General features: G+C 36.0%; 1 protein-coding gene across 1 annotated transcript; it reads right to left on the bottom strand.

Annotated features, from left to right (window-relative positions):
* Positions 1-13308: 13308 nt before the first annotated feature.
* Positions 13309-15930, bottom strand: LOC120017265 (ATP-dependent zinc metalloprotease FTSH 6, chloroplastic). The gene is given in 6 exon segments (XM_038870431.1): positions 13309-13675; positions 13759-13999; positions 14115-14428; positions 14534-14629; positions 14631-15075; positions 15213-15930. Coding segments are annotated over 6 exon segments (2031 nt in total). The 5' UTR covers positions 15806-15930; the 3' UTR covers positions 13309-13333.
* Positions 15931-18403: the final 2473 nt, after the last annotated feature.

The raw sequence follows: 18403 nt of genomic DNA, 5'->3' as shown, positions 1-18403 counted from the left end.
AACTCTTTGTCTTCAATCCGTTACCTCAGCTGATCAAACTACAGATATCTTCACGAAGGCTCCTCCAACACATCTGTTTCATAAATTAGTTTCCAAACTCAAACTGGTTATGTCTTACCTACTTGAGTTTGAGGGGGGATGTTGTGATTATTATTAGAATATGTTAATAGCATAAGTTTAGGAGTTGTTACGATGACAACTTGCTCTTAGAAGATAATTAGCCTATTACTTGATTGTAGGAATTAGTAATATCTTGTTTATATACTTAGTTACATATCTCTTGTATAAAGATGTACTCTGGTGATATTGCAAAATACACAGAAATTATCCAAGTTCTTCAGTCATCCATGTATTCCAACAAGGTATTTTGTATATCCATGTATTTTTTTTGTTAGATCTAGATGTTCAAAAATATTATAGTTGGTACTGTTAGAGCATGACTTAATATACTCTGATTTACTTTCTTTGGTATGTATTTAATTGTATTTAATTGTACAGCTGTCAACCTCTAAATGATCCCTCTCTAGGGTTTCTCATTGTATACTCAGTATAAATGAAAATATACATCACTATCTCAACAGGTGTGAACAATGTACTGCTGAGAAGTGTTCCAGCAAACCTAGCACTCTTGATTGTGTCTGATACAGCTTGGCATTTGCCCTAGAAAATATATACATTTGTCCAAAAAAGTATGTCTTCATTCCAATTTTCCTATGCAAAAAGAGTTGGATTGGTTTTGCCACCTGACGGCAATGATAGAATCAATGGCTCCAACCACCTGATGACAATGATAGAATCAATGACCCCAACTGTTAGAAGCAAAGCAAAAATCCAAAATCTTTAAAACATACAAAAGTTGGGATAAATTACAACGATAGAATCATGTTTATATATGTGGAATACAACAAAACTTCAGGACTCAATACACAAGAAGAGGTTTTGTTAGGATAATTCTTGAGACCCTCAAAAAGTGACTCCAAAAATACTCTTAATTAATGTGGAGTATTGAACGTGAAATGAGCTCTACATGTGCGGTTTTAATTAATAACTATTTTAATAGCCCATAAGTTTGGGGATTTTGCGGGAGTCACAAAATGGGCGATGTAGCGTTCTCTTAGATTATATTATTATGCCGGCAAATTCTAAATTTAAATTTTAAAAGAAAATTTGTAAATTTAAAATATTCTTAATTAGCTTTTTTTTATGCTTTGCAGAGGGGGCCGACCCCATGGAAAAAAAATGCCTGGCATTTCATTCCAGAGACAAGAACAAGGAAAATCATTGTTCTACACATATCGAAACGGCCGAAAAATTAGGAATATTGTGGTGACAAAATTAAAGAAAAGAAGCTTTTAATTATCACCATTTGTGATCAACTCTGTATATAACATTACTCAATAGTCCCCTGATGGAAGGAAAAAAAACATATATATATATATGTATATATATATATAATATGTGTCTGCTACCATGCACCAATATTGATGATGATGATGAAGGTGGTGGTGGTGTGTATGATATTTCAAGGCTTTTTCTCGGCAGTCGGTGGTGTCGTAGGCACATCCTCCATTGTTTTCCCTCTTAGCAGGGACGTTCAGACTGATTGGTGCATACTTTGATTATTTTCTTCGTCTTTTGTTTTATGATTTTCTTTCTTCTAATGATTCGATCATAAATTCAATATGCAGGGCGTATCTTGCAAAAGCCATCATAGGAAAGTCACCGAAGCCTTTTGAACTTCACGTTGACACTGGTAGCGAGCTCACTTGGGTCCAATGTGACGAGCCTTGCGATAATTGCACCATGGTAATAAAACAATCATCAAAATAATATAAATCTTGGTGTTCAATCTCATTATTAGTACTTTGATTCAGGAACTTTTGTGTTGATGAAGCCTCAGGAACGTTTGTACAAGCCTCCTAGAGATAGTATTATACAATGTCATGATCCCTTATGTGTGGCTTTGCTAGGAAATGAACAAGATTGTCCAAACCCAACGAGTCGATGTGAGTATGTTTATCGTTACGCAGACGACAGTTCCACCCAGGGCTATCTGGTTAGAGACGTATGGTCTATACAGCTTAAAGATGATTCAGTCATTTATCCTCATTTGGTCTTTGGGTGGGTAAATTACATTTCATGCATCTATGAGATCAAGTATGAATATCCGTTTCTCTCCTTTTCTTACTCGGATTGAAAATCTTGTATTTTACATATCCACACGGTTGAGTCTTTGGATTTCCAAAATAGTGTTGTGATATTGAACTTACTATTTCATCTCAATAGGTTAATCAGTAAAATTTTGCGATGGGCAGGTGTGGATACAAACAAGGAGGAGTCTTTAAAGGGGACGGAATACTAGGTCTAAACAAGGGTCCAATTAGCTTTTTGCCTCAAATGCATTCACATGGTGTAATACAACAAGTGATTGGCCACTGTTTAAGTAGTGAAGAAGGTGGGTTTCTGTTCTTAGGAGATGGTCTTGTCCCTCCTACAGGACTCTCTTGGACACCTATGATCAAGAGTTCTGAAAAGTAAGATATATCATTGATCATATATATATATATATATGTATGTGAAATTTGGGTTTGGTATTCATTCATATACTATCCATTAGGGACTACTTATTGGGACCTGCGAACCTCTTGTTTGGCGGAAGTTGGACTCAAATGAGGGGACTTGAATTCAGTTTCGACAGTGGATGTGCCTTATCCTACTTAAACCAACGAGACTACCACCAGACAATTGATGTGGTAATATCAAAAACAATCTTTCCTTCAATTTTGATCTTGAAACCCATTTGAGATTTACTTGATTCATCTTTTAGATTCACCAAGCTTTGAAAGGAACGCCATTGACGCGTACGCAACCAGAGGACGACCTTCCAATATGCTGGAGACACAGAGAAAAACCTATTAATTCCTTCAATGATGTTGAAGACTACTTCAAGACAATGACTTTGAGCTTCAGAGATGTATCGGACGTTCAATTGGACTTACCATACCACGATTATCTTATACTCGTCAAAGTAAGTGCAAATATTTTTCAGAAGCTATTGATTTCAGCACAAACTCATACTATCTAGCTACTTTCCATCTATAATCCCCAACATCTTTCACTGCAGGAAAAAATATGCTTGGGGATCTTAAATGGGAACCAAATGGGCTTGAGAAATGCAAATGTGATCGGGGGTAAGAGATTCTAAGAATGAAAGAAACCAGAAAAAGGAAATTACTGAATCGAACTCTGACTTAATGGTGTTCTTCATCATCTTCTTGTTTTTAGCCATTTCAATGCAGGATAAGTTGGTGATTTATGATATTGTCAATCTTCGCATTGGATGGGTTTCCGACAACTGCAATGCAGCCCCATAGCCTGAAGCATTCCGAGAACTGCAATGCCAATGTCCTCCATTTACAGCCTCAATTCGATCAAATGAATCATCAACTTCTTGCAGGGAGATCATGCCTTGGCCTAATCTACCAGCAAGATGAGATGTCTCTGGACATGGAAGGGATTTTACAAGATACATATAATATAACAAGGCTTTACGTTTCTCAACTTGCAAGTGCAAAGAATCTTTCAGCAAAGTCAAGCTGTTAAAAATGAAAAATATACCAACACCCCCACAACCTGTAATTTGGTCAGAAATAGATCATCACTAATTATTTCTATCAGCAATTTTCAAATGGTCACTAATTTTCAAGTGCAAAGAATGCTAGGACTTGATCCTTGCTTGCTAAAGATTGAACCAGAAATAAACAACTAAAATGGTAGCAAGAAATGAACCAAAAACAGGATCTTTATAATGTAAAGATAAAAGTTCTTTCATGATTGAGAACATCAAACCATCTCATTCTCTCAGTGTACTTTTCGTAGAACTTATTCGAGCTTCCTACACTCCTACCCATTAGTCACCACCCAATCAAGATGCATGCAGTAAATTTGAGCTACAAATTGATGTTGAACAATATCCATCCATTTCTAGATTATTTGCAGTTGAAATTCTGATAACAGTTATTGAAGTTTCTTTTGATAACTATGTCAAGCTTGCTTGGATCCTAAACATCTTCCCATTCATGAACTCTAGCAACTTCTGACAGTTAAATAAATTTATGTAAAATCCCCCTGCTTCCTTTTATATTTGTTCACCTATATATAACAAGTGATAAATAATTGTGGATCTCTGCTGAAAGGAGCATTCGGGAATATATATGAACTTTTTTTCTCCTCAACATCAAGTCACGAAATGAAGGGTTGTGGACTAATAAAGAGAGAAGCCAATACATCAGACAGGAAAGTCTCAGGAGGTGAAGGTTTCTGAATCTTTCAACTGCTTCTCGCTCTTGTAGCTGCAAGGAGAAGAACGAGGTGCGATTTAAGAGAGATGCATTAATTGTTGTTAATGCAGTTATTCAGGCTGACTTGGTGTCTCATTGGGCGATAGAAAATCTGATTGAGGAGACTCGTAACAAACTGGACAGACTCAAGAGCTGGTCTATTTCAAAGAAGATTAGCAGGCATCAGAGTGCCTGGGTGAATTTTTTGCCAAATGGGATGCTACCTCAAAGACATTCCTGTAGCATTCCCAGGAATCATCCTTTGTGTGGTCTTTTCGGATCCACTCTACCTATTGATGTTCTCTTTGGATAAATATTAAAAAGAAAATTGAACAAGAAAGAGATGTTGTCATTTACCAAGATGTTTTGAGAGAGAGTCGGTCTAAACACCACGCGATTATCTCAATAAGAAAGATATGCATCCAAGCGTTTTCATCCGGAAAAAGCTAGGAGGGTTTGTTTTGGGAAGAAATGTACTTTTCATCCCTCAATTATGGGGTGAGTTTTATTTTAGTCCTTAAGTTTTTTTTCTCTCATTTTTGTCCTTCAACTATTGGAAAGTACCATTTTCGTCCTTCAAGTGAGATTAAGGTCGAAAAATGCTTACGTGACACCTATATGACACGTCGGAGAAATATGATCAACGAACAATAGGATACCAAGTTGGATTTTTCCGGCGCCAGATTTATTCGAGAGACAAACGAGGAACTTTCTCATAATTGGGGGACGAAAAGGGGAGAAAAAAAAGTTAAAGGACAAAAATGAAACTTGACCAATAATTGAGGGATAAAAAAATACCTTTTTGTCGTTTGTTTTGTATGATTTGACCAATACGAAAATAGCCAGATTGTTTTTTTTTGGCAAAAAGATATTTTTCGTCCCTCAACTATGGGACCAGTTTCATTTTTGTCCTTAAGCTTTTTATTCTCCCATTTGCGTCCCTTAACTATTGAAAAGTATCATTTTCATCCTTTTAAGTGAGATTGAGGTTGAGAAAAACCTGATCTGAAGAATAATATGATGCCACGTAGGATTTTTCAATGGCCGGATTTATTCGAGGGATAGACGTGGTACTTTCTCATAGTTGGGGGACGAAAAAGGGAAAAAAAGAAGCTAAGGGACGAAAATGAAACCCAACCAATAATTGACGGATGAAAAATACTCTTTTGCCCTCTTTTTTTTTTTATAATTATGCGGAAAATGATTTTTTTTTTCTTCCAATGATAGAATCAATGAACTCCAACTGTTTACACAATAACTTAATTAAATAAAAGTTGTCTTCGCATGTATGTTATGTAAATAAAGTTGGTTGGATAAATGTGTCGACAATGTATAAGGCATTTTATTGTTTTTAAACTAAAAAAAAAATAGTTTGAGTAACAAAGAACAAGAGTTCTTTGTATGTAACTTCTGTTCACTAAATGTCAAAAAATCCATCCAACTCATCACAAACTAATATTGTCTATTATTCAGTTCCCGTGAATACATCGACCCCGCACGGATTTATTACTCTTAGACCGTCTCACATAATGGTACTTAGGCCCAAGTAAAATGCCTTAGTTGTGTGACAGCTAAGACAATTAGACAAACATACGTGGTTTTGGAACGTAGCCATGGAGTAATCGACAGTGTACACTAAAAGCAAGAAAAATAACCGTTGCTATGTGTGTATATATATTTATGGCATAACACCAGTAAAGATCATCTCATACAATCCTCCCTCTTCCATCCAAATTATTTAGTATCATACAATCCACCCTCTTCCTTCCAAATTATTTAGTAGGCAGTATGCATAACTCGATCATCTTTATTCTGGTTCTCTTTTCGTTCGATCTATTGATTCAATCTTCTGCTGAACACAAAAGTAATAGTTTCAGTTTCGATCTTTTTCATCGTGATTCAAAAATATCTTCACTTTATAATAGTTCTATAACTCCATCAAAGCTCTTAGAAAAGGCTATTCTTGATTCTCGTACTCGAGTCAATCTCTTCAAAGCTTTCATTCATAACAATAGAAAAGACTTCATTTCAAAAGTAACTCCAATTAAAGGTTCATATCTCACGAAATTACCTCTTGGATCCCCAAAAGTTGAAGTCCTGGCTTCGATAAGCACAGGAAGTAGCCTTGTATGGGTACAATGTAAAACTTGTGAGAAATGTTTTGGAAAAGAAGAACCAATATATAAACCGACGAGATCTTCTACATATAAAGAAGTTTCTTTTCATACAAGTTTTTGTAGAGCTCTACGACACCATGAAATTGGGGCACAAGGAGTGTGTGACTATTCTTATCTTTATGGAGACGGGCCACATACATCTGGGGTCCTAAGCAGAGACAATTTCCACATGAAATCTACTGCCGATGAAGAGCTTACTATCTGTAATACCCGGTTTTCGTCCGGCCCAAAAAATAGAAAAATAGAAAATTTTAAAATATGAAAACCAAAATAAAAATTAAAGGAAGGAAAATGAAGTCCAAACTTGTGTCTTTGCTTAAAAGCTCGTAGATTCATAAATTCAAAATTTAAGGCCCAATTCTTAAGTTTTGGCCCAATTATCAAAAGCAAAACCCTAGAAAATATCTAGAGAATAAAAATAAATTAAAAAAAAATAAAAGTGGAAAAGACCAAAAAGAATAGCCACCTTGATTAAAAGGAAAGAAAAAGTAAGGGCAAAAGGGACAAATTGAAAGAACTAGGGTTTTAGGAGAGAGGGGGTCTCATTCTCTCTTAGTATAAAAGAAAGGCAGCATTTTTGAAAGGAAAAAAAAGGCAGCCGCACAAGGGAAGGAAGAAAAAATAGAGAGAGAGTGAAGAGGGGAAATCGGGAAACAAAGAAAGAAAAAAACAGAGGAGAGAAAGAGAGAGAGCAAGGCAGCCGAGGGAAAAGAAGACAGCAAGAGAGAGTCAAAGAAAAAGAGAGAAAACCAGGGGAGCAAACCGTGTGAGAAAGAAAAGCCAAAATCAAGGGAGAGTTGCGGAGAGAGTCTTCCGTCACTCAAGGAAAACTTTGATTCTAAGAAAAGGAGGACTTTCTATTGCTCTAAGAAGGTAATATCTCATATACACTTTGATTCTTTGGATTCCATTTCCTCGGCTCTGTTTCTGTTTCTATTGCAGATTCATTTTCTGAGTTTCTTCAAGTTCATGGCCTTTGTTTCCATTTCATGTTTGTCATGTTTGTTCTATGTGATGAATGATTGAGATTTTGCCCATATTTAAGACTCTTCCTCCTGTATCCATGTATGTGGTTTCTGTATATTTTGTATATTGGATTTGTTCGCTGTATTCGTGCCCTTGCATTTTATGTAGTGTATATATCTATATATATATATATATATATATATATATATATATATATACACAGTATATGGTGTGTATATATATATAGTGTGTGTGTATATGTGTGCAGGGTGTGTGTATATGTGTGCAGGGTGTGTGTGTATGTGTGCAGTACAGTGCGTATGTATACATGCAGGGTGTATGTGGTATATGTGCTTGTATATATACCTGTTTGTATGTTTGTATATGTGTGTCTATATGTTTATTATGTATATGGGTATGTATGCTTAATTTAATTTGAATTTCTATGGCATTTGAGTACCCATTTGACCCCATTATTTTTGTGTTTGATGTTGGGCTTGAACCGGGCTTGATCCCACTTGGGCCGAAGGGCAACTTAGAGGACTTGGGCTAAAAGACATACATGGAGGAATTGTGTTGGATTTGAGCATTGACCTTGATGAGTTATATTTGTATTATATTTATATTTATTTTTTATTATTTTTTAGTTTTGTACATTATTGTAAAGTGTAAACTTTGTAATAGTGTAGTGAAAATAGTGAAAAGTGTATACATGATATTTTAGGGTGCTAGAATCATATAGACATTAGGAATTGATTTTGTGAATGATGATTGCATTAGAATGCATGCTTAGGACTTTGATTTCTCACACTATGCCATGATGTTTAGATGTATGCTACGATTGTTTGAATGCCATGAAAATAAATGCAACGCGTTAATCATTAGAATTAATCCAAGCCGTCTCACTTTAATAAACACACCAAGATTAATTTACGGAACCGTTATGTTTTCTTTGAATACCAATGAGCCTTCAAGATATTGGGGTTCTATTGGCATTCATCCAAAACATTTGGATTTCGTGGACCCGGAAAGCGAATATGTTTTTAGGGATTAGGAGAATTTATTTAAGGACCCAAAAGGAGGTTTAAAGATATTTGGCCAGTCCGATGGGCCTTAAATGGATTATTTCTTTTCTCATGAAGAATATAATTGCGAGTAAGGCTTGAATTGAACCTTTTTCATTGATTGTGGGCCTTTTTGGTGCATCAACCAAGTTCTCAAAAATCTCTTCTCCAAAACCATCAAAACTCATTCCAATGTTCCTATCTAAATAGTCTTTTTTCCAAATCATCAAAAACATCAAAACCCACTCCGATATGGACGACCAAGTTAAACATTTTTGGCCAAGCCGGGAATGGCCATAGTGATCCCGTGCACCTTCCTTTTTTATTAAAAGCCACTTCAAGTGGAGTCTTTTATTAAGCATTTTTTGCCAAGCCGGGAATGGCCATAGTGATCTCGTGCACCTTCTTTTTTATTAAAAAACCACTCCAAGTGGAGTTTCCTATTAAATATTTTTGGCCAAACCGGGAATGGCCGTAATGATCCCGTGCACCCTCTTTTTTATTAAAAACCACTTCAAGTGGAGTCCTTTATTAAACATTTTTGGCAAAGTCGGGAATGACCATAGTGATCCCGTGCACCCTTTTTCCTTCTTTTTTATCAAAACCCATAAAAATAAGATTTTTAAAATCAAATCTTGGTCTAACATTAATGGAACATTTCCACCCATTTGATAATACATGATTTTCCGGGCATATGGAAAACTCATTAAAACATTTGGGACATACAATCATTCCTCAAAACAAAGTAGAGCCAAATAGGAAAACAGTTTTGAAGGTAACCATTTTCGGGAGTTGTGGGGTGCCTAACACTTTCCCCATGCTCAATAGACCTCCTTACCCACTTTTCTCGTAGACCAAAATGGATGTCCAATTGCATCCTAAAATTCAATTGGTGGCGACTTCATTGTTTTTTATGCCGGTTGCTTCACTATCCCTATAGTGTTTGGTTGTAGTAACTTTATCAACGGTCGGTATGCAAGAGGCGTACAAGGTATGATTGGCCTTGGAAGTGGAGAACTCTCTCTTATTTTTCAACTGAAAAATTATATTCAAAACATATTCTCCTACTGTTTGCCTCCAAGTACATCTAAAACAAGCGGTAAAACCCAAAGTAAATAAAATATTAAACTCTATATATACTTTGTTAGTCTTGATGGTGTTACGGTTGAAAATAAGGAAAGAAAGTCGCCACAAAGTCCAGTTGATATTGTTATAGATTCTGGAACTACGATGACATTTTTGCATTCAAGCATATACGATGATCTTGTAAAACATATCAAAGACGTGATTGGTATTAATCCAGTTGACAGTCCCCTGGAAGAATTTTCAACCTGTGCTACAAACAACAATCCTCTGATATTAACTTTCCTGATATTACATTTCATTTCAGAGGTGGTGCAGACGTCCGTTTAAAACCCAAAAACATATTTGAACAGTATAAAGATATGCATTGTCTGATGATTGATCGGAATGATGAGTTGTCAATTTTTGGAAACACGGCACAAGTGAACTTTCACGTGGAGTTTAACTACGAAGAAATGAAAGTCTCTTTTGCTCGAGCGGATTGTGCTAATCAATCTTCATCACAGTGTCTTGGGTTTCTACTACCTCCAATAAGAATATGCGTGTGGCTTTCTTAATAAATTTGGCAAAACCATATATGTCAAAAGTTATACATTGAATAATGTCGTTTTGTGGCGCTTAAAATAAAAATTTGTTGGCGCTTAAAATATTTTCTATGAAAAATTATAATTGGTTGTCTCCCGATGAAATCGATGTTGGAATATATTATATATATGCAAATTTTTTTATCAAAATAATCCTATCAACAAAAATGCAGAAAAGAAAGAAGAAAATAAATTGAACTTGATCACTTGAAAAACATGGTGTATTAGCCATGAGTCCACAAACACACATTTGGACCAACGAGTGGTGGCGACTCAGTTGACAATCGACTGAATTAGACATATGTGTGTCTAAGGTTCGATTCTAATGAGAAGCAAATTTTTTCAATGTTATTTCAAAAAATAAAAAACAAAAACAAACACACGTTTGGAAATGCACACAAAGGCATTGAAAAAATGAACTTGAAATTTTTAACATAAAAAAATTCATTTCCAACTAATAATTAGTCGACCACGCCCTTAAATAATTAGCTGTATTATTGTTTAATTTATCCATATTATGAATTTCTAGAAAAAAAAAACACAAGAATAATGGGTTTATTTGGTTAAAGGAAACAAGAATATTCTGAATTAAAATTATTTACATTCAGGCTAAAGCACAAAGTTTCCATAGGTGCTTGTTTGTTCATGCTAAGCGTTCTGCCAATTGTCTGGCGCATAATTTAGCTCGATTAGCTAATTCTTCTTTAGAAGATGTCTATTTCTTGGAGGAATGTCCTCATTCGATTACACCTTTTTGTAGAAGTTGATATTCATTAATGAAATTCTTTTTTTTTTCTCAAAAATTATTTACATTTACTCTTTTCTTATATTTACATATATGCATCTATTTTCTTATATTTACATATATGCACCTTAATCACATTCAATATTTCATTAATTTTAAACAATGGATGAGTCTTTGTTTTCAACCTCAAAATTGAAAGGGAATTATTTTTCCATTTTTCGATGGTGGTTCAAGGGAGTAAATTGTTTCCAATCGATTATTCAAGAGGTGTCAAGTGCTATTGTTCCTATAAATAATCAATAAATATACATTAATTCATATGGAAAGATGTAGGTAGGTAGGTTTTTTATTACTTGGCCGACAATGAACTTGTCTTCATGTAATATTATGAACTTTTTGAATGAGGATTTAATGACTCCAACGGCATAAATAATAAACGATTCACTTTACACACCACCCGAGCCATTAATTGGAATAGTAAGGATGTTTTATTTTTATACTCCCAAGCATGAAAAAACAACAAAGATGAAACAAGAGGAATAATTTCGTTCTTAACATTAAAAATTACATTTGGATGGAAAAAATTAGGAGCCTTGTCAACTCAAGGGCGTAGGTAGGGCTCACCATTTGGCCCACGGGCCTAGGCCCGACGGCCCGAACCCGGCCTGGGCCGAAAGTAGACCGAGCCTGGGCAGCCCGGCCCGACCCCTTGGGCGGGCCTGGACTCCATTTTTAGGGCCGGGCCAGGCCGGAAGCCCGATACCTTGGGCCAATTTTGGCCCGAGCCCGATCCAAACTCGACATTATTTATTTTTATATGTATATAATATGTATATATTTACATATATATATATATATACATACACACACATACATATATATATAAATACACAGACAGTTATGTGTATATACGTATTTGTGTATATATATAATATATAATATATATGTGTGTATATATATATATTATTGCAATGTATGTGTATATATACACATAATACGTATATATTTCACCCTCTATAAAATATTGTTCAATTGTATAAAAATTAAAGTACAATTATGACATTAATCAATTGTAAGCAGGGATGACAATTTGTCCCCGCCCCGATCCGACCCGCCCCGAGCGAATTTAATCTCCAAGACCCTAAAGGCCCAAAACTCTAAACCCCAAAACCCTAAACCCCAAAACCCTAAAGGCCCTAAACCCTTAACCCTAAAGACCCTAAACCCTAAACCCTAAATATCTTAAATCCTAAACCCTAAACCTAAGCACTAACCCTAAAGCCATAATATGACCATCTACTCATAAATGTTGATAAAATCTTAAGACCCTAAGATTTTATAAAATAAGTATAAAATTAAACTATTTAGAACTATAGATGTGTATAATATAAAATTTAAAATCAATACTCATTAAGTAAAACTAAAATTATTTAATTGTGTTAAAAATATAACAGGGGTATGTAAAGATAATAATTTAATTAGTTGACAAGTATAACATGAAAGTAGCTTTGGTTTGTTGGTCAGTTCATTACTCTCCTATCTAAAAGTCCCAAGTTCTGAGTTCGAATCCTATGATGAACAATTTAACTTTATAATTTTCAAAGAGGATGAATAGTGACGGACCGTGAGAGCCCGACCAGAGCTTTATGGGTCTGGGCCTCATATTCTCAGTTGGAGCCTGCCCGAGCCCGGCCCGAGGCCCAAAGAACTAAACCGGGTCTGGGCCCAAAAAAGTAGGGCCGACCCAGCCCGATGCCGAGCCCTAGGCGAGCAATTGCTTGTAATTACTAATTGATGGAATCAATGACTCCAACGGCATAAACAAGAGGCATAAACAAGAAATCATTCACTTTAAAACAAGTAAAAAAATAATTCATTCATTTTCTTCACATTTATATTATGTAAATGAATTAAAATTGATAAATTTCTCCTCTTTCACAAAAATGTCTCCGCCATCTCTAAAATCAACAGCTCAACCTTTTTTATTTTTATACTCCCAAGCATGAAAAAATCGACAAAGATAGGAACAGGAACAAGAAGAATTTCGTTTTAAAGGGGTTCAATTGGTTTCTTGTCTCAAATGCATTCGTTGGGTCTAATAAAGCAGGTGATGGTTCACTCTTTATGTATATATTCATGCATATTTGAAGAACTGAGATTGGGTAAGTAATGCTTGGCATTTCTCTCAATTACCTGAACAAATCTTCAAGTTTTGACCTTGATTCTAACTTCCATTTTGTGTTTCAGTTTCTTGACAAGTGATATTTAACGATGTATCATGTAAGTTCTGCATCTTGATCCATGTTAATACATTTATTCTGTATAACCATACTATGTTTCTAACACTGCATATATCTGTGGCCTGTGGGACTACCTAAGCCGTGATCATTTCCCGAATAGAGGTTCTATTTACATTCTCTGTAGGTATATTAGTAAACTCTGATAATATTGCTCTGAATTCATCTCCTGCTAGGGTCTCCTTCTCCAGCAGCACCTCCACGAGTTTATCGACTGCCTCCCGGTTGTTTCTTATATGTTCCTTTGCAATTTCATGTGCACTTTCTATTATATTTCTTACTGATCTATCAATGTCTTCAGCAAGTTTTTCAGACATGTTGTTCCTTGCAAGCATCCTTAATACCACATCACCACTTTGCACGGCTGGATCAACTAGTGCCAGCGGTCCAATCTCCGACATTCCAAATGTTGTTACCATCTGTAAGGAAAAGAGATTTGATTAACACTGAAACTTGAGGTTTTACTTTCATTATGATCCAATCTAGTGTCTTTGAAACAAACCTGTCTAGCTATCTGAGTAATTTGTTGCAAGTCTCCAGCTGCACCAGTGGTGATTTCTGGTTCACCAAAAATCACTTCCTCTGCTGCCCTGCCTCCTAGCCCACCAACTATCTTTGCGAATAATTGTCGCTTGGAGACTAGAGATGGATCTTCACCTGGTAAGAACCATGTAATTCCTCTAGCTTGGCCTCTGGGGATCAGAGTTACTTTTTGTACAAGGTCATGCCCCGGAGTCAATGTCCTGCAAGTACCAAGTAGGATCTATGTAAGTAAGTTCACATTTCCTTCTTACGGTCTCCAATGAAATATCATATATATTTTAGTAACATTAAGTCGGTGATTTGATGAATACTTACGCACAAATAGCATGTCCAATTTCATGATAAGCAACCAGAATTTTATTCTTTCCATCTGTCATCTTGGTTCCTTCCATTCCAGCCACAATTCGATCAATTGAGTCATCCATTTCTTGCAGGGTGATCCTGTCTTTGCCTCTCCTACCAGCAAGGATGGCCGCTTCATTCATGAGATTTGCCAAATCTGCACCACTGAATCCAGGAGTCCTCATGGCAATAACACTAAGAGAAACATCCTTATCAAGCTTCTTGTTGTTGCTATGCACCTTTAGTATCTCTTCCCTCCCTCTTATATCCGGTAATCCGACAGTAACCTATTCAAGGAACAGAAATAGCTAGCTTTCAGTTGTCGTGCCATATTATCTTACTGGCTTCAAATGAAGTATACAAATTTAGAAATTTTGAGAACATCATGTTACCTGCCTATCAAATCTTCCAGGCCTCAGCAAAGCAGCATCGAGAATTTCCGGCCGATTTGTAGCAGCAATAACAATGACGCCTGTATTCCCTGTAAAAACCATCCATTTCAGTTAATAATTGGTTCAATGTTTGCTCTCTTTCATCATTGCCTCCTCCAATTCCTGTTCCTCTCTGCCTCCCTACAGCATCAATTTCATCAATGAATACCAAGCACGGTGAGTTTGCCTTTGCCTTGTTGAAAAGATCTCTCACTCTTGAAGCCCCAACACCCACAAACATCTCAATGAACTCTGATCCTGACAATGAAAAGAATGGAACCCCTGCTTCCCCTGGAATTGCCTTAGCCAGCAGTGTCTTTCCAGTCCCCGGTGGCCCTACTAATAACACTCCTTTCGGAATTCTTGCACCAACTGCAGTAAACTTCTCTGGAGTTTTTAAGAACTCAACTATCTCCTGAAAATCTTGCTTTGCTTCATCCACTCCAGCAACATCATCAAATGTCACGCCAGTGTTAGGTTCCATCTGAAATTTGGCTTTGCTCCTGTTTTTACATGAACATACATAAGCATACATAGCAGTCATCATATCTAAGCTAAAGATGAACTATTTAATCTTGTTTAAATAGGATATGATAGCATGTATGATATGTTCTAGAGTTGGAACTGCATTATATTATACCTGCCAAGTCCAAAGGGTAAGTTGGGACCTCCAGGAGAGTTGGTGGATGATGTCCTAAGCAACAAAGAGCCAAGAAAAATCAGCGGAAGAGCGAAATTCCCTAACAAGTCATTTATTGCAGCACCCCAATTGATCTCCGCTGGATGAGCTGCAAAATCCACATTTTTATCCTTCATTCTCCTCAGCAACTCTTGTGGCAATCCAGGTAGCTGTATTTTGACTCTCTGGATCTTGTCAAGAGCAGGATTGTATATCTCAGCGATCGCAACCGTCCCATTCTCAAATAGGTCTACTTTCCTTACAACACCTTCATCTAAGTACCGCAAGAAACTTGAGTATGACATTCTGCTAGAAGTGGATGCAATTGGAGACTCTGGCTCAGCTCTTGCAGGCTTAGCTACAGAGACCCCTGCCCCTAGAAGGCCTAATGCAGTGGAGCTTAGTAGCTTTCTTTTGCTAAGCTTGACATCTTTTGGTGTTTGCTGACATGGGTTTTCTCTGTTTGTGCTTTTGGGTTGATGGGTTTCTTTTACATGATCCTGAGGCTTGCCAATAAAAGCTTGGGAAATTGGTAGAGACAGAGTGGGTGACATGTTCTTTGTGTCTGTGTCTGTGTGTGCGCCTTTGTTTAATGATTTAAGCAGTCAAGTTTTGTGAGTTTATCTGTTTACTTGAGATTTGTAATGGAGTTGTCTAAATAATGAGAGTTTGAAGGATCTTTCCAGTATTTGTATGATTGTATCTATGATCTCCTTCATTATTCATGAAGGATCCAGAAATATGTTCCTGGTTTGTCGAAAAATCCATTATTGTGGTACTAATCAGTATTCTCACAACCACACACTTGGAGATAAATGAAGGTGGTGTGTGTGTTGAAGCTTTTGATTATTATGGGATCTAAAGCATTTTCTCGAACCATGCCACGTTATCGTACAAATATGGACTAGAGACATCAATACCTACCTTGTGGACTCTATGCCTTGTCATTTGTCAAACTTGACCAATTCTTACAGAACCAAGATTTAAGGAGCTGTCCTGATCAATTCGTCTCGTGAAGATTAGTCTTATTGGATTCTTGGCACTGGCAAAGTGGAGCACAAACTTGTCAGACAAGCCTCCAAAGCTAACGAACTGTGTGGCAAGGTTGTCCTAAAAGTCATATCCTGGCTACTCCTGTTAGAGAGGCCATGAAGGATTTACATAGTGCTGCCCCAGTTGCTCCCGAAACTGCATCATGGATTTGAAACCCATGACGTGATCAAAGCGATTAGTTTTCCCTCATAATTCTTCAATCTTGGGACCTTGAAGTTTGCCGGCATATTGACATTATGGAGTTGCAGCGAGAGAGGTCTCAAGGAGATGTCACCAAATGAGGGGACTTGAATTCAGTTTCGACAGTGGATGCGCCTTATCCTACTTAAATCAAAGAGCCTACCACCACACAATTGATGTGGTAAGACCAAACAAGATTTCCGGTAACCCCCACACCCCAATACTACATATATATGTGGTAGGATATATATATACAGCATATATATATATATACACACATATATATACTACATATATATATCCTACAACATGTATATACTACATATATACATTACTATATATATATATATACACATATATACTTATATATACACTATATATATATGTTTGTATATATCTTTTATGTGTATTTTCTAGTAAGTGTGTATATATATATATATATGTTTGTATCTTTAGACTATGATGCTTTATTACCTAATAGTAATGAATGATACATAATAATAGTAACTTTCATTCTATTATTATTTATATTAAACAATAATACATAACAATACTTACGTGTTCTAGTTGTATCTTACATGGTTTTTAATTAATTTTCATCAATTTTAATATGTATTTATGTTAAACTATTGGGTTACTTTATGATATCAAACATTGAGATGAATTTTCATCCATAATATCATTTTAATAAGTTGTATTGTTGTAAAATACCCTAAAAAAAAAAATTCGGGCGAGCTGCCCCCGAACCTCTGCCAAAATGCGTCAGCCCACCTCATGATCAATTCCTGGCTCCGCCCCTAATCATGAATAATGAAACCCATTTGAGATTTATACTTGATTCATCTTTTAGATTCACCAAGCTCTTAAAGGAACGCCATTGACATGTATCCGACCAGAGGATGAACTTCCAATATGCTGGAGACTGAGAGAAATGCCTATTAATTCCTTCGATGATGATGAAGAGACTACTTCAAGACAATGACTTTGAGCTTTAGAGATGTATCGGATGTTCAATTGGACTTACCTTACTGACAAGGCGGAAGTAACAAACTGAATCGTGTTATGACGGATTTAGGAAAGACGTGGAGATCTCCACAAATTGAGAACGAATCTCGTTTTCTTTGATATTAATAATAATCAAGTATGCCTTCAATTATAACTTAAAAGGAGTATTTATACTAAAAAGAAACCTTAAAATCATTAGAAAAGGGAAACCAAACTAAATAAGGGAATAACATAAATTATGTGCAATAATATAAAAGTGCCCTGTAGACCCCCCTTAAACGTGAGAATTTGGGCCTAAACCCTGCTGTTAAAGAGGACAAAATCCTATTAATGTGTATAGGGCACAAGATTCCCTTTTCGAAAACATATTATGGGTCCCGTAACTCTCTCTGAATTGAAAATTATGGGCCTTCAAAGCTCTACCGTTAAACATTGACCCTACATCACTTACCAAGATTATCTTATACTCGTCAAAGTAAGTACTAATATTTTCAGAAGCTTTTGATTTCAATACAAACTCATACTATCTAGCTACTTTCTGTTGAAATATTTTCAAAATAATAAAAGAAATTTTTACATTGGTAGTTTCATACCAATGGACACAACTCTTATTTTAAAACTTCTCTTGAACACAACCTTTCAAAAGAGGTGTGTTTCTTTTGACAAGAGATGTCTTTCTTTTTAGACACAACCCTTCACCAAAAAGGTGTGTTTCTTTTTGGACACAACCTTTCACCAAAAGGTGTGTTATTCTCTATAAATACATCATTTCAAGACATTCAATGATCAATCAAAAAGTCATCTCCAAAACTCTCAAACTTGGATTCTATTCTTGCAAACTAGAATTCCAAGCACTTGTTAAAGTTCTGTTTTTCTTGGTCATTCTTGGGTGTTATTCCTTTGTGCAAAGGCCG

Source organism: Tripterygium wilfordii, chromosome 15, assembly GCF_013401445.1.
Source record: "Tripterygium wilfordii isolate XIE 37 chromosome 15, ASM1340144v1, whole genome shotgun sequence".
Classification (NCBI taxonomy): domain Eukaryota; kingdom Viridiplantae; phylum Streptophyta; class Magnoliopsida; order Celastrales; family Celastraceae; genus Tripterygium; species Tripterygium wilfordii.
Note: the sequence above shows the minus strand (reverse complement) of the source record. Positions and strands in the feature narration are given on the sequence as shown.